At 40.1% G+C, this 19,714-nt stretch overlaps 2 protein-coding genes across 4 annotated transcripts; one reads left to right on the top strand and one right to left on the bottom strand.

Moving 5' to 3' along the window:
• Positions 1 to 1,994: 1,994 nt before the first annotated feature.
• On the bottom strand, positions 1,995 to 4,434 carry LOC113492269 (4,5-DOPA dioxygenase extradiol-like). Its single transcript, XM_026869706.1, has one exon. The coding sequence runs from the start codon at positions 4,252 to 4,254 to the stop codon at positions 3,331 to 3,333; it is 924 nt and encodes a 307-aa protein (XP_026725507.1). The 5' UTR covers positions 4,255 to 4,434; the 3' UTR covers positions 1,995 to 3,330.
• A 188-nt stretch (positions 4,435 to 4,622) lies between these two features.
• Positions 4,623 to 18,524, top strand: LOC113492258. 3 transcript variants are annotated; one of them, XM_026869681.1, is made up of 16 exons: positions 4,625 to 5,337; positions 6,406 to 6,530; positions 6,598 to 6,672; positions 7,808 to 7,923; positions 8,552 to 8,668; positions 8,868 to 8,987; positions 9,651 to 9,766; positions 11,214 to 11,405; positions 12,266 to 12,400; positions 13,070 to 13,207; positions 13,728 to 13,840; positions 14,781 to 14,901; positions 15,367 to 15,463; positions 16,928 to 17,010; positions 17,849 to 17,917; positions 18,282 to 18,523. In XM_026869681.1, exons 1-16 carry the CDS (start codon positions 4,912 to 4,914, stop codon positions 18,378 to 18,380), a joined length of 2,142 nt encoding a protein of 713 aa, XP_026725482.1. In that variant the 5' UTR covers positions 4,625 to 4,911; the 3' UTR covers positions 18,381 to 18,523. The 3 variants fall into 3 exon arrangements, with proteins under 3 accessions (XP_026725483.1, XP_026725482.1, XP_026725484.1); XM_026869683.1 differs by having other exon boundaries at positions 17,853 to 17,917; positions 18,282 to 18,374; XM_026869682.1 differs by lacking the exon at positions 6,598 to 6,672 and having other exon boundaries at positions 4,623 to 5,337; positions 18,282 to 18,524.
• The last annotated feature ends 1,190 nt before the right edge of the window (positions 18,525 to 19,714 follow it).

The following is a 19,714-nucleotide window of genomic DNA, read 5'->3' as shown; positions in this document are numbered from 1 at the left end:
TCAGACCTCGGCGCCCGCCAGAATTTGTCGCCCTGGGCCATCGCCCCATCACGACCCCCCCTAACGCCGGCACTGCCCGTAGGGGACCTAAAGAATGCTTAAAAACCGCGTGACGCAAACAAGTGTAATAAAAACAATGACTTAATACAAAAATACTTGTAATTTACTTTATCATTAATTTTAAACAATTTGACGAGAGGTCAAAGTTCCTTTTTGCATTCTTTAAACTGGTTTTATCATTACATTTAATTAAGTACAGACTTTAGTTTAAAACGATTATATTTATCTAGTTTTAAAACAAGTATTTCGCGTTAAATTACGACAACTTAGGTACTTTAATTTTCACATTGAACCTTGCTCTAGAAAATTTCGTTCAAGATGGTAAGACTTACTAGACTTAGGTAGCTAAAGTAGTAATTACGACTGCACGGATAGCCGAGTGGTTGAGGTCACCACGCCAAACCCACTGAGCGACGTGTGACGGGCACCTACGATCCCCGTAGGACAAGCATTTGTGTGATCCACGAATGCTTGTCCAGACTCTGGGTGTCTTTGTGCATGTGACTTGAATTATAGAAACCCCCCGCGAAGTCGGGACTAAAATCCTTAATGCGTCAGTCGTTTAAAAAAAACGACTTTACCAGAAGGGCAACAATCATTTTTCTCGTCCTAAACTCAGTAATTAACAGAATGAATTAATGTTGTTATATATGAATTTCACTTCATAGCGACACGTGATATTCAATTAATCATCATTTTGATAGGCATACTGACTGACGTTTCCTTTGCCAAATATCTAAAACTAGCTGTTGCCCGCGACTTCGTGCGCGTGGTTAGAAGATATAAGTTAAGATTTATATCTACCCTGTTTTTTTTTCACATTTTCCATTGTATCTTCGCTTCTATTAGTCGCAGCGTGATGGTTTATAGCCTAAAACCTTCCTCGATGAATGGTCTATTCAACACCAAATTTTGATTTTTTCAATTTGAACACGTAGTTCCTGAGATTAGCGCGTTCAAAGATACAAACTCTTCAGCTTTATATATTAGTATAGAAGTACATAGATTCTGCTGCTGGGGCCGCGGAAACCCTAAAAAGGCGAAAATGTACAAACCTTTTTGGTAGCTGTTTGGCGTTGAAACGTTCGGGACATGGGGACCAGCGAGTTCTTTATAAAGAACTCGCGAAGCTTTGGTCGACTCCACCCGTGATCAGACGGCTAGTCTGTATTTTGCTCAAAGAATTAGCATTGGCATTCAATGTGGAAATGCCGCCAGACTTCTGGGACATCTTTGAAAGGGATGAAGAGAGTAGATGACTTTTTCGAGGGTTTATATTTAGTTTTAAAATGAAAATATTAGACATACATAGTTTCCCATGAAAAAATGGGTAATTGAGGTAAGTATAGACAAGTTGTCACAATATTAACTTTTTCTTCGGCGGGAACAGAAAAAAACACACCAATAACTTTGTAACATCTTTTATAAGCATAATTATTAAAAATAAACAACATTTAAAGCTTATATATAAAAATAAATTACAATGGTCCCTCGACTATACAAAATGAAAGAATAAATTAATATAAAATCAATGGAAATCTAAAAAAACCCACGTTTTTAAATGTCACTTCATTGAGATTTTATCAAAATTGATCAAGTCGTTTTTATATTTGTAAATTGCATTGTCATCGGGTTTGAAGCTACCCTGAAAATATCAGCCAGCTAGTTTATCGGGAAGTGCCTCAAAATTGTGTTGCAGAAATCCAACCGGAACGACAAACAAACAAGAAAGTGAGTCTATAGAAACGTGGGTAAAAATAATATGTTAGTGCGCCATCTTAAAAAATTAAAAATGTATATTTCAACAGTATTAATTTCTATGGGGGCCTACCACGTCTTAAGGTGCGGCCTCATGCAGCCGCTCGACGCTGTTCTCCAGCGACAAATATGGTCACGTGCTATGTAGCGACAAAGCTGAAAATGTTGAGCTCTGTCGCTGGGAAAAGTAAGAGTGAGTGCTGAGACGAGTCGACATAAGTGTGGTGCTGTTTATGAATGAATTCCTATAAATAACTCCTATTTCTTTCACATTTATAATTGCCACGGGGAACGAATGAGGTTAGGAGATCAATAACTAGACTCTCGTCGTGACCAGATTCGTCGCTGCAACCGAGCGTCGAGCGGGAGCATGAGGGCGCACCTTTAAAGTAATATTACATCACGTGTGGAAAAGAGATGGCACTCTACACCGTGTATAGTGCTGTCACCCTTCCACAAGCATCATAATATTAAGACGCGATGGCAGACGGTCTGTATGATTGGTCTATCTCTTAATAACTTCATGGTAATTTAAATATCCTAATTAAGCAATTAGTTATAATTTAAATCTATTTAAGGTAAATATTTTGATCTATATTTTAGTGTGATTCATCTGTTTTATTATTTACCCCTTTAATATACTGGACTGGTTATAACTATTAATATTTGAAATGTTGTCCGCTTGTTTGTAACACTTTCACGCAAAATACTTTACTGACTGTGATGAAACTTCGCATACATGTTTTTAGAGGGATTTCTGGAGGACTATGCTCTTCGAAAGCTGTCACCGGCCGCTAACATGGCTATTTACCTATTTTCAAATAGAAACAACAATACAGCATTCGTCAGTTCAGCATACTATAAAAAGATAATTATGTGACTTTATCCCATCACCTTAATGTCAAACTACCCTCGGAAGTGCAAGTAATTAGTAAATTACGTTATTAAGAGGCCTATTATAATTGCATAATTGTTAATGAAGTAACGGTTTACTCACGCGTATTAATCGGGATCGTCCGACTAGTTTCGGACACAACCTGAGTCCTTAATCATGAGCGGCGGGCGAACGAGTCGAACTAGTCAAGCAAACCCGGAAAATACGCGTGAGTAAATTGCTATTAAATAAATAATTATGGATGTGCGTAACAGATGTTATAATCTTATAATCGATATTTTTTTTTATTAACATAAAATTATCGTCAATTATTATTTTAAAAGGTTAGTAACAAAACATAAATACATTACGCTAATACAAATGATTGCAATCGGTTTTGTGTAGAGAACAAATTAAAATTGCAAATAAAACTTAAAAAATAATACAATTTGAAATTAGATTTTTCCTTTTTCCTGTACTTGAAATATGAGAACAATACTATCAATACCTAATTTGTTATTTGGCAATTTTTTATCGATTTTAAATTACAAGGCAGCCATATTAGCAGACTTTTATAGAAAAAAAAATGCTCACAACCAATGACAACTTGAAGCCAATAAATACCACAGACAATTTTTTTATTCTTCTTTCCACACAAAGGCACTCAATCTAAAGGTTCCACTCATATCCCAATTAAAGATTCTTTCACCTGCCTTTGAGCCTCCAGCCCCAGCAATAACAATCAGGGGCATGAAATGCTCAGCAGCACGCATTGGATGGGCCTCTGTTGCTCCCTTATGCCCTCTCCATGCCACTAAACCCTCTTTTCTTGCTTCCTCACTCTCCGCAGTACAGACCTTATTTAAATAATCATCGAACTCTTTGTTGACTACACCGGATTGGTAACGGTTGCGAAACTCTCTCATATTGTGATAGGACATTCCGGACCCTAGAACAGCAATCCCTTCTTTCCTGAATTCATATAATGCTTGTCCGAGCTTATAATGTTGTTCTGGGTCTTGATTTGTTAATACTGACACTTGAATTATGGGTACATTAGCCTTTGGGTTGATTAACATCATTGGAACAAAAACTCCATGGTCCCAACCTCTTTTCGGATCCAACTTCGAATTGATTCCCGCCTTTTTTAATGATTCGTGTATACGTTCGGCTAATTCCGGATCTCCGGGAGCGTTGTATTTGTATTCGTAGGATTCAGGTGGGAAACCATAGTAGTCGAAGTACAATTCGTGGTGTTCAGCAGACGATATTGTTACGACGTTTTCTTCCCAGTGTGCAGTGACTAAAATGATCGCCTTAATTTCTTTTAAATTAATATGTTTATGTACCTCGTCTTGAAGGAATCTCGTCAGTCCTGCATGGTCCTTGTCTCCGAGCAGAGGGAGAGGCCCTCCCCCGTGATTAACAAACATAGCAGGAGCAATTAAAGCCATTTTTCTAACTCCACTTGTAAAATGACGAATTATATTCATGGACAGTAATGACATAAACACTATGAAAGCCACTTGTAGTAATATCGTGAATGTGTTGAGGATAAGCATGTAAACTGACTTATATCGACCCTAAGCATAAAAAAAATGACTTAATTAACCTCGAATGTTATTTATATTGATAAAAAATATATGATATGTTTGACGTTTAGCGAAGTCACGATGTTTACCACTTCACCTTAGCGGGATAGATTAATAAATTGATCATTCATCATGATGGTCGCCAAAAATTGCATTTTAGACTTTAGTTATTACTTTATTAGCTATGACATTATTTGAAAACTATCCTGAGATCGATGTGAACGTGATAACCGAATTTTATAAAGTTCTTTCCATCTTACCGCTGCACAATTTTATGTAGCAAAATTAGGTTTTTGAACGAATGGCGTGTGTGACAGGGATGCCACGAATGAAGATAGAACGAGAAAACGATTTTCCTTCCCTCCATCTAAAAATGGCGTCTCTCTGAGTTGTCCTTTTCGCACTAGCATAATTTTAAAAATATCGCATCTTTCTGTTATCAAAACAAGAAAATACAGTGTTTATTGACTGAAGACATAGTGTTAACGAGTTTCGGCGTGCTATACAATACACGCTTGGTTATAAAATAGGTAAAATGTTGTATGGGCGAGGCGGTTTCCAAAAATCACAATATTTAGCGTTGAAACGCTCGTTTTAGTTTAGTATTTAGACTATATAAGTGTAAAAATGGACAAGAAAAATAAAAAGAAAACTGTGATCAAACGCAAAAGTGACGAGGCGGGTGATAGTGAGAAAAAGCAGAAAATAATGGTTAACCGGAAGGCTGAGGAGAAAGAAAAAGTGGAAGTTGTGAATCAAGTGGTTGAGGTGCCAGTTGAGCAGGGTCAGCAGATTGTGCATACTGGTCAGCTAGTCGAGGGTAATTTCGAGCAGCCGGTTTTCGTAAACATGAAAGGGGAACCTGTACAACTGGGTCCGAACACCGTGATCCTTTACGAACAAAGTGGTAACCCGTCAAATTTCGCTTTCGGTGGAATGTGGACCATGGACTCCTCTGGTCGTATTGTGATGGCTGAAACCATCTATGACGTGAAGGGAGAGCCGGAGGAAGAAAGCGGGAACTTCGTTCAAAACAACACGGAGGTTCCTGCGGTAAGTTTTTATTGATTTCTTTGTTTTTGTGGCTGTTTTGTGATGGTCGATGTCTCTTGTCGATTTAAGTTATAAAAAGAAGGTTGATTGTTTTCAAATGATGGTTATAATTAATACTTAGTTTATTTCTCATGTCTCTTACTTTTTCTCTGACTAACAGGGTCCATAATTAGCTATAAATTTACTTAATAATTGATCACCTATGTTACATTAGTCCTATTGATTAAAACCAAAAACACCCAGTAATTTGTGCAGCATGTTACTAAAGTCAACCCTTCTATACAATTAAGGCTTGAATGGTGTGTATGTGTAATAATTAATTGTTTTAATAAAGAATCTGCACCTCAAAATCTTAGCCTCCCAAAACTAGTAGAAACTACTTAAATTATATACAATTGTTCAAACCTATGATAAATGTAACATGACTATGGTTTTCTGATATTGATAACAAGAGGTGTTTTTGTGGGTCAGCTTCCCGTCTCTTCCAATTTGTTTCTTCAAAATATTTGAATGGAATCTTCAGTCTCAAGTTGTTGACTCTTACCTAACCAGTATACATTACAAACTTTTAGCATTTTTTTTAATTCACATTATTTTTTTTTTACTTTGAATGAACCGGCACTGTTTGTAGGCATTTCTTATCTTCTTGCTCTCTGCATCACACCTATATCTGGCCTGTAAAGAATAAACTCTAGCGCTAGATATGTTGAATGAAATATTATTATTTGTTTGGATTGATTGAATATAATCTACTATATTTGTATGTATTGCTTTTTAATATTGTATAAAATGTCCTAATTAAGACAACTGCTCCTTGTTTCACCATAGAGACGAAAATATTAATGAATATTGTATAAACCAATCTTGATTAGATGTACCATAAACAAAATTTTATATTCTATCAGTAGTCTTAATCAATCTATTCAATATTCTAAAAAACCAAAACTTTTTCATTTAATATATTTTGACTATTTTAGACCAGAACTCTCTAAGGAACATATTTGCTGTTACTATAAAACATTTTGCCTTTACTAAATATGTTGTCACTATTCCTATTTCTCTTTCTAGCAACAAGTAGAGGAACAACAGAACACATACCAGCAATTTGAATTAAGCAGCGGTTCGCAAGTCGACGGTACACAGGAGTACGAAGTGGCTATCATAGAGAATCCACCAGCGGAGACTACGGAGAGGTAAATATGATGATGCTATTCAATTATATATGAACCGAACGCATAAGAAGGAATTTGAAATGTGCAGCAGGCCGCAGCAAGAGGGGCAGCATGAGTACGAAGTGGCTATAATAGAGAATCCACCTGCGGAAACTACGGACAAGTATGTTATTCATGTTACTTTCATATTAATAGTAGAATTGTTATTTTAAGTATTATGATAGTGTAGTCTGCTATTCTTTACAACTATTTATGTCATAACTGTGCTCCGTGGACTATCGGGATATATTATAGCTTCATCCGAAGTCCATCCAAAGGTTGTCTGTAAAAGATTGCTCGTAGACAAGACTGCACATTATGGCACCTTATGTTCCTTTGTTGATTTCTGTAATTTTGTGGTAGGCAATAAAGAATATAGATATTTTAAAATGCACTTGCGTATAAGCTCTGCAATGTTAAAGATAGCATGAAAAACTATTTTATTATCGTTTTCTATTATAAGTAGTTTTATATATTTTATGAATGCATATATTATATTTAAGACACCCATACCAGTAGAATTTTATGTTCTTTTTATTTTCGTTGGTTATTTCTTGAGTATATAACTCATGTAGAGTCAGAAACAAAAGTCTAACAAAATCACATTTTTAAAAGAGAAAAACTTCATGAGTTGCTGTCATGCTATTTAGTATCATTATAAGCCCAAGTTGTGCCACTGCTAGGCAAAGGCTTCCCCTTACCATTTTTTTTATTTTAAACAAGATTAGCCTAGCATTATAATTACTAATTGTAATTATTATTAAACGAGAATTATCCCGCGGGAACATAAAATGTTGATAAAAATATCTGGTGTGTATCCAGGTTATAAACTGCCTTTGTATCAACATTTCGTCTTTATCCGTTCAGTGGTTTTTGCGTGAAAGAGGAACAAACATCCATACAAACAAATTTTCGCGTTCATAATATTAGTGGAGCAGATTCTTGCACTGGTAATAATATTCAGTGTGGATAATGTGTAAGGGCAATTCAAAGAATGTGTAGGTTTGATGTATCTTTATAAAATTAGCTAAAAGATTTCTTAGGTTTACGCGAATGTTAGATATTGAAATTAAACTACTTTTACGGATTTTATCGCGGTTTAATTTTAGATTTTAGTTCCTGACGTTTCGACACCGTTTTTTTAAACCGCGATAAAATCCGTTCAATTAGCAAAAGACTTTTGTTGCTGACTGCCTCGCCTTTTTAGATCTAACCTAGATTTTTGACTACTTTATATTATGCTGTACTGAATATTTCAGCCCTGATCCTCAAGTGGTGACGACTGAGGAACAATTGATAGCCACCGGAACTGGGGCCGTGCGTTGGCTCAATCAGAAATATGATTTCGTCGTTAGGAAACTGCAGTTGAATTATGGTAAGTGAGAGTTGTAAATATGATAAAAAATAACAGCCAAACAGTACAAAAGAATTTAATAGGTTTAAAAAATCAAAATCTATTTTTTTTTAAAATCTATTAAATTAGAAGCCGACCCTAACATAGTTGGGAAAAGGCTAGGCCTATGATGATTTAATAAATCGAAAAAGCCACGTTTTTAAATGTCACTTCTTAAATTTTGTCAGAATCAGTTCAGACGTTTTTATAGTTGTGAATTGCATTGTCATCGGGTTTGAAGATACACTGAATTTCAACCTGCTGGCTTATTGGGAAGTGCCACAAATCCAACCGTAAAGACAAACAAACCAGAAAGTGAGTGTTTAAAAATATGGAATAAAACGAGAACTCGCACTAAGAATTTAATCATTGCGTCGCGGAGGATTTCACAAAAATTAAAATCACATGCACAATGATACCTAGACTCAGAACAAGCATTTGTGGTGTGATCCACAAATGCTTATCCTACTTGGATCGAACTAACCCGATGACAATGCAATTTACAACTATACCAACGGCTAGACCCATTGAAATGGAGTGACATTTAAACCTATTAATTTTTGACACCTCTAGTCACCTCAAGTGTCTCAAGACAATTATTCCTCAACAGATGCCGGAGTCAAGCTCTTACACTCCCAGTCTGGCTGTATCCAGTGCGTATACCTCACTACTCCAAGCATGCAGCTAGCTTTCAATGCTGTGCCACAGTTCCTCTGCATAGAGACCGGTGAGTTTGTCTATTAAAATACTAATTTCCATTTTTTTTTTTCAATTTAGCCTATCAATGTCTACTGCTAGACATAGGCATCAGCCTATATTGCTGACCTCCAGCAGTTTGTGTAGTCTAGTCTTATAATCTCACTGACAATTTGATCATGTGAATATCGTTAGAATGTGGATTGCTAAAATCAACCTTATTGTTACAGGCATAGAGTTCAACAGCACGATCCCAACGGTGGGCGGTACAGGCACACCGGCTGTCAAGCACAATGTGACTCTCTTTCTCGCTGAAGATGGAAACGGGAAGTCTGTTATAGTTAGTGCCGGTAAGTTATGTGGTATGGTGTTATTAACAGCTTCGGTAATGGCGCCCCACCGTGGGGCAGCTCACAAGCGTGGTGATCAATGCTCGTTCTCTGTATGAGAGGCCTGCAGTGGGACAGTTACAGGCTGGTGTTATTAACAGCTTCGGTAATGGCGCCCCACCGTGGGGCAGCTCACAAGCGTGGTGATCAATGCTCGTTATCTGTATGAGAGGCCTGCAGTGGGACAGTTACAGGCTGGTGTTATTAACAGCTTCGGTAATGGCGCCCCACCGTGGGGCAGCTCACAAGCGTGGTGATCAATGCTCGTTCTCTGTTTGAGAGGCCTGCAGTGGGACAGTTACAGGCTGGTGTTATTAACAGCTTCGGTAGTGGCGCCCCACCGTGGGGCAGCTCACAAGCGTGGTGATCAATGCTCGTTCTCTGTATGAGAGGCCTGCAGTGGGACAGTTACAGGCTGGTGTTATTAACAGCTTCGGTAGTGGCGCCCCACCGTGGGGCAGCTCACAAGCGTGGTGATCAATGCTCGTTCTCTGTATGAGAGGCCTGCAGTGGGACAGTTACAGGCTGGTGTTATTAACAGCTTCAGTAATGGCGGGCTTACCCCCGTGGGGCAGCATAAGTGTCCTTATATATTACCGTCTATACAATTATATATTGTTTTAGGTATATCAACGCTTATCGGTGAAGATCTGACATGGTTATTGGAGACTTTCAAATCTTGTAATCCTGCGTGGCGGCAAGTCAGATGCGTGGTCTGTGATCCAACGAAATCTCAACAGGTAAATATATATAATTAATATTCAAGGGTGGTTTTTACTATGAGGCGAGGAGGCCGACGCTCTTTACAAGTCGGCCTCCACACAACACGCGAAAGTGACCGGCTCACTCTTCTGGCCTGTGGAACCCCGCGGTCGGTGTATGAAGGATCGCAACGCATTGCCATACACCGACACAAAAACGCGGATGACGTAGCACGGCGGTTCAGTAAGAGTCTGACACTAGCCATTCCCTCCCCCGAGGGAGTGGGTGTCCGTGAGGATAAAAAAGGGTGATTTTTACTGCGAGAAAAAATCGGACCGACCTAAGCTTACCTCTTTACTTTTCCTAAACAAATGATTTATAACTAAAATGTAATCAATTTGAACTTTTATATACACGGTGATTTTTTTGCCGTCTTACAAAAGCAGCCCAGTTTATGTATCCGACGTAAAATACCCCTAGGAGCGATTTTTTTTTTTTGTCATCGACTAAGATAATAAGTACGAAGAAAAATTAAACAAGAGAAATCTAAATTATACTCTTAAAAATGATAACAACGCCGCCGCCCCCGCCCCTCACCATTGTTACAAGGCTCGGAACGCGCTCGCAACAGAGATGTGTTTCTAAAAAACTACAAAGTGCATCATAATATTGAATAAAAATTGCATTTAAAATTTATTCAAATCTCATAAATACCTATTTTTTTATCATGAACGTGTTCTAGTCATTGGATACATGAACTGGGCTGCTTTTGTAAGACGACTAAAAAATCACGGTGTATAACTCAATGTTATCTTAACAGTCTAGGTAGGTGTGTCCCTATCCTCAAAGACCAGTTTGCAGTTTATTCTTTACAAAATTAGGGGTACCAGAAGAGTAGGTACAGTAGTGTATTAAGGGGTACCAGTTGAGTACGTAGGTATTATTAGTCAAGGGGGTAGGTACCAGGAGAGTAATTATTAGTGGGCATGGGGTAGGTACCAGGGGAGTAATTGTTAATGGGCATGGGGTGGTACCAGGGGAGTAATTGTTAGTGGGCATGGGGTGGTACCAGGGGAGTAATTGTTAGTGGTCATGGGGTAGTACTAGGAGAGTAATTATTAGTGGGCATGGGGTGGTACCAGGAGAGTAATTATTACTGGTCATGTGTTGGTACCAGGGGAGTAATTATTAGTAGTTAAAGGGTGGTACCAGGAGAGTAATTATTAGTAGTTTTGGGAATGGTAACAGTGTGAGTAATCATAAGTAGTCGTGGGGGATGTACCAAAGGAGTAATTATCAGTAGTCATGGGGTATTACCAGGGGCCTATAAAGCAGTATTATGTGAGAATGGTACCGGGAGAGCAGGTTCCTAGTGTAATCAAGGGTGGAAGTTAGGGATGTCGATCTTACGGAGATGCGATTGCTATAAGTAAGGTGGTACAAATAACCTGATGGCTAGTTTACATGATACTGTTTGTGTGTCAGGCGGTCCGCGCGGCGTTCCCGTCCGCGCACGTGTCGTGCTCCGTGTGGCAGGCCGCGGCCGCCGCCGGGCGCGCCGTGGCGGCCGCGCTGCGCCGGGACGAGGCCGCGCCCGCCCTGCACGACGTGCCCGCGCGGGCCAAGACCTACGCGCTGGCGCTGCTGCGGGGGGACCACACGCCCGCGCAGCTGCAGGTAGGGGGGCAGGACATGTTATAGTGCACGACGTCCCGCGCGGGCCAAGACCTACGCGCTGGCGCTGCTGCGGGGGGACCACACGCCCGCGCAGCTGCAGGTAGGGGGGCAGGACATGTTATAGTGCACGACGTCCCGCGCGGGCCAAGACCTACGCGCTGGCGCTGCTGCGGGGGGACCACACGCCCGCGCAGCTGCAGGTAGGGGGGCAGGACATGTTATAGTGCACGACGTCCCGCGCGGGCCAAGACCTACGCGCTGGCGCTGCTGCGGGGGGACCACACGCCCGCGCAGCTGCAGGTAGGGGGGCAGGACATGTTATAGTGCACGACGTCCCGCGCGGGCCAAGACCTACGCGCTGGCGCTGCTGCGGGGGGACCACACGCCCGCGCAGCTGCAGGTAGGGGGGCAGGACATGTTATAGTGCACGACGTCCCGCGCGGGCCAAGACCTACGCGCTGGCGCTGCTGCGGGGGGACCACACGCCCGCGCAGCTGCAGGTAGGGGGGCAGGACACCAGCCAGCCAACCAGACAACACTGCCAGACTATCTGTTTCCGTGCTCTCATAGAGCGGAGAATATGAATGAAAAGAAGATTACCAGCAAAACTCACTGTTCTTGGCTATTGACATCAATTTAAATGGTTGACATCGCTCCAAACTCACTGAGCGTGACGTGTCGCAAGATCGATCCTTATGAATGAAAAATATCTGTGATCCCCAAATGCTTGTTATTTATCTTTATGTTTTAAGCATAATATATGACCTCAACACAAAACTTAAATTCCTTCGTGCAGGAGTTTTTTTTTATTATAACTATAGTATCATAAATTTAATTAATAATCGTATTTTCTTTCCTAGGCATTAAAACGTAACATAATCGGCACTGGCGCGGGCACGCTGCGGTTATGGGAGATTATCTCTCGGCCGAACGGCGCCATACAGAAGCTGGACTCGTGGCTGGAGGCCGACAACTATACGAATATACTGCACAAGGTAATATACATTGATAAATAACGAATTTTCATTGTCCTCTAGTCTATCCTGATTATAGGGCTTACATGTAAGGCCAACGAGACGAGATAAAGAATGTAAACAAATTTTTACGGGTTCATCATATTTTTATTTGAATACACTATTATAAAGTTCGAATTTTGACAAAAATGAAGGAATGAACTTGTTCACAACATGGCGGACCAAATGTTGACAACTGCCTTACTGACGGCTTTCTTGTACCACGAAACACCTAACGACAGCGGTCATCGACCAACTCACGCCATAACTGCGTACGAGTGATAAGGACAGGGATAATAATCCCTCGCTATCGCAATGTAACTCAGTAACGGTCCGCTTTTTTAAGATTTTTATCTCATCTCGTTTTCCTTACTATAGTTTCGGACCCAACCGGAATCCTTTGAGCAATGGTTTTTTTGTATTAAAGGTAAATTATGTGCGAGTGTGGACTTAAAAACAGTTCATATAGAATATTGATGACTTATTCACGAGTTCTTAGCTTCGCTTAATACGTGCACGATGTTCTTTAGAAATCTAGCTAAAGGAATAATTAGCTTATTTAGTAAAATACACACACACACACACTCCCACTCATACACACACTTATAAACATTCCATATAATATCATCCCACTTTGTCCTCTCCCCTCAGGGTCTGGAGCGCCTGGTCACCAAGTTCCAGCAGCTCGTCCGGCATCAGCTGCAGCCGGACGACTTCGTATCCGTCTTCTTCAACGTGGCCAACCAGCTCGAGAACGAGAGGCGGACCTTCGCACTCAGCAGGCTCAGGGTATGTACCTACATCAAATTATCAGACTGAACGAAACCGGACCAAACGGAAACCTGTTACTAAGGTACCCCTGTCGATCATAATCGATTTTTTTATATCAAACTAGCTTTTCGCCCGCGGCTTCGCCCGCATCGAGGTCGTTTAAATCGAGTTTCCAAGAGAACTCTTCAAAAGTCCGGGATAAAAACTATCCTATGTTCTTTCTCAAGGTCAACTCTATCTCTGTACCAAATTTCATTAAAAACTGTTCAGTGGTTTAGACGTGAAAGCGTAGCAGACAGACAGAGTTACTTTCGCATTTATAATATTAGTAGGGATAGACAGTTTTTTCGGTACTTTTAAAACGTTACAGAAGACTCTAGTTGCACGGTTCCAAAGTGTCGTTCTTACGGAGAAGAACCGGCAAGAAACTCCATATTTTAGTCTTTAAAAATAATATAGTGCATTATTATTTATGTTTGCAAAAAACAGCGTAAAATAGCTAAACCACCACTCTCACCAATATGCTCTCCATCACCAGGACACGGAGACCCTGAAGCAATCTCCCACGGACACCATCACGCAGTACGCTTACAACCTGATGAGCCATCAGACGAAACTGGCGCAGAAGTGTCTGGACGACCGGGCTGGGAGGTATGTAGTACATTCTATTTTGTATGTAATTTAGACCTGCAACTATGTGCATAATAATTCAATCCTTGAAACCCTAGTTCACATAAATACTTAGACCTTTGTTTAGTCCTAGCTACCGCATTAGGTGAAGTAACCTGTAATGGTAGATTAGTGTGATAATTAAATAAATAAATAAATGTGTGTTTTTCAGCTGACTTCGAAATGGGGGAGGTTTTCAATTCGTTTCAATTTTTTCAATTTCTTTGATGAGCCGTTTTCGTTGGTTCTATTTTCATTTAACGTGAAGTACACCTGCCATTAAGTTCCATGAAGTTTCATCAAGTTTGGATTAATAGTTATTATTCCCAGACAAACATATGTTTTTGTTATTTAAAAAAATGTTTGATCTTCTTCCCGTATTTAGTAATTTAAACTTCGTGTCGACGGGTTTCAAAACATTCAAGTAACACACGTAAATGATTGTGAAATCACCGCGAATACAGAAACCTAAACAGAATAAATTTGAATAAATCTAATATAATAAAATTCCAAACCTTTCACTCACATCGCCATCAAGTCTCAAACTAAGCAGAGCTTGTATTATAAGTACAAGACAACTGATAAACATAGTTATATACTAAATATAGTTACCGGCATGGATCTTGAGCGCTCGGCGGAAGAGTGGGGATCGCTTTGCGCATCGTAAAATAAAAAGCCAATCAATTGTGCGTCTTGAGGTGCATGCAACTGCAGCAAAGAACGATTTTCAACTCATTCCTCATGTCGGCTATGACGCGGTACGCTGCGGGACACTCCCTGCTGTAGTCCGCCCCGCGCCTCACTTCATACCGCGAAAGGGACACAAACAATCACTTCTGCGCAGGTGAAGGTCAGCGCTCAAGATCCGTGCCAGTAACTATACGTACATACAACTTATTAATACAGATATCTTTGGCGACAGGAAACACAGCAGCGCCGCCATATGTAAATACGGTACATCCACACAGGAGTGCTCGTGCCTCTTCAGCAAGGTGTTCCGTCTGCCCTGCAGACATATCCTCATGCTGACCACCGAGTTGAAGGTGAGATAGAACCTTTTTATCATCATCCTAGACTTTTACAACTATGTTGGGGTCGGCTTCCAGTCTAACCGGATTCAGCTAAGTTCGTTCCAGTGTTTTACAAGGAGCGACTGCCTATCTGACCTCCTCAACCCAGTTACCTGGGCAACATGATACCCCTTAGTTAGACTGGTTGTCACTTTCTAGCTTCTAGCTCTTTCATAAAGATGAAGAGTATGTTTGTCTGTGTGCAAATCTCAGGAACTACGGATCATCCGATTTTTTTTTTAGCCTTACCTAGAGAGGACATTCACACTATGATTAATAGAAAGCAGAGCTGTAATAGAATCGGTTACAAAAATAAACCGTAGAACATGCAAGAGTCCTAAAACTATTAATCCACGTATTCTGGACCACATGGAACTTTCATATATTTGATACACTATTTTTTTTTAAACACTTTCTAATTATTTGTAACTGTTTTAGGTCAAAACACACATCCCCTTCGAGCCCCGATGGACAGTCCAACATTGCCTGTTTGGTTGCGACAGTCCACAAACCACGACAACTACTAATAATACTGGTTAGTATGTGTCCTAGAAGTTTGGAGGTTTGATCAAACCGTTTGAATCAAACTTAAAATGGTTTGGCTCAAACTCGTAATGCAAGTAAGTCAAGGACGACAATTGTTTCAATGAGTTAACACAAATATCGGCTTGACTCAAAGATTTCACTTTAATAACAAATAGCAACTTAGTCAAACCTAATTGAAATAGTTTTATGTTGAAATCATTCCTAGATTTAAGTCACCCTAGAAACTAATTGACAAACCGATAAACCGGTTTATATATTGTATTTACATATTTAACATATAAAAACAATAGAATAATGACTTATTTCAAGCACAAAAGTGTTTAACATACACCGTGATTTTTTAGTCGTCTTACAAAAGCAGCCCAGTTCATGTATCCAATGACTAGAACACGTTCATGATAAAAAAAATTGGTATTTATGAGATTTGAATAAATTTAAAATGCATTTTTTTTTTCAATATTATGATGCAATTCGTAGTTTTTTAGAAACAGCTCTGTTGCGAGCGCAGTCCGAGCCTTGATCAATTTCAGATTTCTCTTGTTAAATTTTTCTTCGTACTTATTATCTTAGTTGGTTTAAAAAAAAAATATTGCGCCTAGGTGTATTTTACGTCGGATACATGAACTGGGCAGCTTTTGCAAGACGACTAAAAATCACCGTGTATACCCGCTTGTATGCCAAAAGGGACTGTAGTCCCTTTTATAACTTTTCCGTAGTTTGCTCAAAGGGACTGTAGTCCCTTTTTACGACAGCGTGTGGTGACGTCTATATTTATACTTTATTTCACTTTAACAAAACAGTAAAGCATATTTGCATCGCTTTCTAGCGATTCTATGCATATTTTCCTATGCTCAAGATATCACAACAGTTCAATAGAGTAACGGGAACGTGTAAAATAAAATGTCAAAGTTTGTTGTGATTACATCGTACTTCGAATTTATTACGTTGTCATATTTTATAATGTCTGCAAATAAATATATTCATATGACAAGGCTATAGTTTTATATATGCTATACCATTTTAAATAATAAAATAAATTGATAATTACTTTAATTTTTAAAATAATTCAATTTAAACTCGAAGTGTTTATTTTTACCTATTGTTGATGTTTACAGTTACCTAATTAAACGTAGAAACAAAATATACTAACAATTGTGTCTCCATATGAGAGCCATATTCATAAGCTTTAAGAAAAACATCACTTCAGTTCTCGAATTGGTCCTAAAATCGTAAATCTTCGTTTTTATGTAACTCGGCGCTAACACTTGGCGCATTCTATGCGCCGACAACGGTGTTTTGCGTCATTTTGCGGGGTTTACAAGCGGATACTAGAATTAGCTTGAGCCCAAACAGTTTTACATTTTCAGTCATATTCAAATAAATTATATACATCTACCTTCACCGGTGTGCCAGTTCAATCAGAATGATTCTTAACACGACCTATTGTCAGCAGGCGGTTCGTTCATGGAACAAGTGGTGGTCGAGTCGGATGAGCAGCATCGCCAGGCGATACAACAGCCGCAGCAGATACATCAGGTTCGTAACGCTATTAATACACGAATACACAAACTCTCGCTTTTAATACATCTTCAACTACCTTATAATGCACGGATAGCCGAGTGGTTGAGGTCACCACGCCGGACTGAGTGCGACGTGCTAGTTCGATGCCCGTAGGACAAGCGTTTGTGAAATCGCTATGGCTAGTCTGTATAGTGCGGTGTCGTCACTCTGTTGTGGACTCTTTTCGGCCACCTGCCACTAATAGTGCCCGAAAACTTAATGGTGTCATTCGCGTAACACAATACCCTAGTCGCTGGGAAAAGGGCACCTTGCAATGCCCAGTCGCACTCGTTCCACAGGACAGGTCCTAAGATTGTGTGGAACACAGCGCCAGGTCAATTGCCTGTGAGGACCTGTGGATCCAGAGTCCTGGATCTACCTTCGAGCAGGTAAAGCGGAACCCCGTGGTGTCGAGAGCGTGTTGAAGGTTATACTGCCTACACCACTCCGCCTACGTCGCAGATTCCTCCGTGTTTCGGAAGGCACGTTAATATTCCGGCTGTTATTCATACATCTTTGACAGTCGTTACAGGTAGTCAGAAGCTAGAAGGGTAAACTAAGGCAATGTAATCTGACCATCAAAAAGTGCTACTTCATCATCGGCCTAGCCTTTTCCCAACTATGTTGGGGTCGGCTACCAGTCTAATCGGATGCAGCTAAGTACCAGTGTTTTACAGAGCGACTGTCTATCTGACCTCCTTAACCCAGTTAAACTGGTTGTCAGACCACGTCAGAGGCCTAAAGAAAATGGTTTCCAAAAGTCCGTTTAGTTGATAAATAAATGTAGATAATGATAATCATGGCCATGTTCCAGGTAGGCGGTGTCCGACAACAGCAATATGTATTGACAACTCCCGGACAGCCAGCCACGCCCGTCTCGCAGGTAATTATAATACGACAACAATAAAAAATAAAAATCCGACCCCCAAAATTATTTCAAATTTTATCAAAATCGGTACAGCCGTTTTATAGCTGTAAATTGCATTGTCATCGGGTTTGAAGCTACCCTTAAAATATCAGCCTATAGTATCTTACAAACGCCGCACGTGTCGCGGGTTCAATCCCCGTAGGACAAGCATTTATGTGATTCACGAATGCTTGTCCTGAGTCTCCCGGGCGTTGACATGCACAAAGACACCCCTTTGTGCATGTCAACGCCATTCAAACCTACAATTTGCAGTTCGTTTTCAATCGAAATCCAGTTCATATCTAAAGCCCTACGGTTACATAACGTATCACCTCTGTAGGTAATATTCTGCGGCGGGGCGGGCCCCGGGTCCCCCGTGCTCACGTCCGTGCTGCCGCCCGCCGCCGCCGTCCTCGCGCCGCACCACGCGCTGCACTGACACCCTCACACCACACCCACACCCACTAGTGGGAGCCCGCCCAGGGGAGATAGCCGATAGCCAAACCCACTGCGCGACGTGTTAGTTCGATCCCCGTGGGACAAGCGTTTGTGTGATCCACGAATGCTTGTCCTGAGTCTGGGTGTCTTTGTGCATGTGATACAAGGATTAAATTCCTTATTGCGGGAGTCGCTTAAAAAAAGAAAAGCTATAATAAAGTTCGAATTTTGACAAACATGAAGGAATGAACTTGTTCACAACATGGCGGATCAAATGTTGACAACTGCCGTACTGACTGCTTTCTTGTACCACGAAACACATAACGACAGCTGTCGTCGACCAACTCACGCCATATATGCGCGTACGAGTGATAAGGACAGGGATAATAATCCCTCGCTATCGCGATGTAACTCAGTAACGGTCCGCTTGTTTACGTTTTTTATCTCGTCTGGTTGGCCTTACTATACATACATACAGACTCGCTTACTATGTGATACTGTGTTATGAAGGAATGTCAAAAACACTCAATTTTTATGAAGGAATGTCAAAAACACTCAATTTTTATATCAACAATAATAAGAAACAAACTATGGGTAAAATGGAGTGGATAGAAACAGTTTTTATTTTAATTTGGACGTTTAACATGACAAAATATAAAGATTACATGAAACTTCTCAAGAATTTAATTAAATAATTGTTTTCAAGCATTGTCATGTAAGCAAACGCATAGGGTGAAACCATAGTATTTTATATTTACCTCCTTAAACTCTATTCACCCCGTTTTACGTACAAAACAAACTACTCAATACGGGAGCTATGATGTTGCACAAACAGACAGACAGTCATTATGTCATTATAGTTGTGACGCAGTCTTACTATGTGATACTGTGTTACAGTAACATGTGTTGTGTTGTCAGATAGACAGTCGCGAGGTAACATACGGGGCTCAGCTGATCTGGTGTAGTGTTACAAAATATAAACAAGTTAACCAGCTAAAATATGCAATAATTGCTTTTAAATTTGCTATTGTCTAAAATTATTGTAATTTAACATCAGTTATTGTATGTTTCTTGCTGTCAACTTGCATAATTTTGTAATAACATCGCCAGAGTAATCTATACTAAACACAGCTTTTAAATTATTGCAAATGATTATCTATATACTCCCTTTAAAATGGTTAATAAGTTCTGTTAACTAATGTCTTCAATCAGTGCAAGTATAAGGCCGAAACTCAAACTTCACTCAGATATAAGTCGCCGTTAAGTATGTTATAAAAATACTATCGTATAGAAATCCCACTGTTGGGCACAGGCCTTTTTTGTATAGACAAGGTT

The sequence above is a fragment of the Trichoplusia ni genome, chromosome 3 (assembly GCF_003590095.1).
Source record: "Trichoplusia ni isolate ovarian cell line Hi5 chromosome 3, tn1, whole genome shotgun sequence".
NCBI classification, from domain to species: Eukaryota; Metazoa; Arthropoda; class Insecta; order Lepidoptera; family Noctuidae; genus Trichoplusia; species Trichoplusia ni.
The sequence above is the reverse complement of the archived record's forward strand: the minus strand, read 5'-3'. Positions and strand labels throughout refer to the sequence as shown.

Excerpts from the sequence above, each read along its gene's own strand:
- LOC113492269 (XM_026869706.1), bottom strand. The coding sequence starts at position 4,254 with ATGCTTATCCTCAACACATTCACGATATTACTACAAGTGGCTTTCATA.
- LOC113492258 (XM_026869681.1), top strand. The coding sequence starts at position 4,912 with ATGGACAAGAAAAATAAAAAGAAAACTGTGATCAAACGCAAAAGTGAC. Across the intron at positions 7,924-8,551 it reads GAAACTGCAGTTGAATTATG|ATGCCGGAGTCAAGCTCTTA; the intron begins GTAAGTGAGAGT and ends ATTCCTCAACAG. Across the intron at positions 8,669-8,867 it reads GTTCCTCTGCATAGAGACCG|GCATAGAGTTCAACAGCACG; the intron begins GTGAGTTTGTCT and ends TTATTGTTACAG.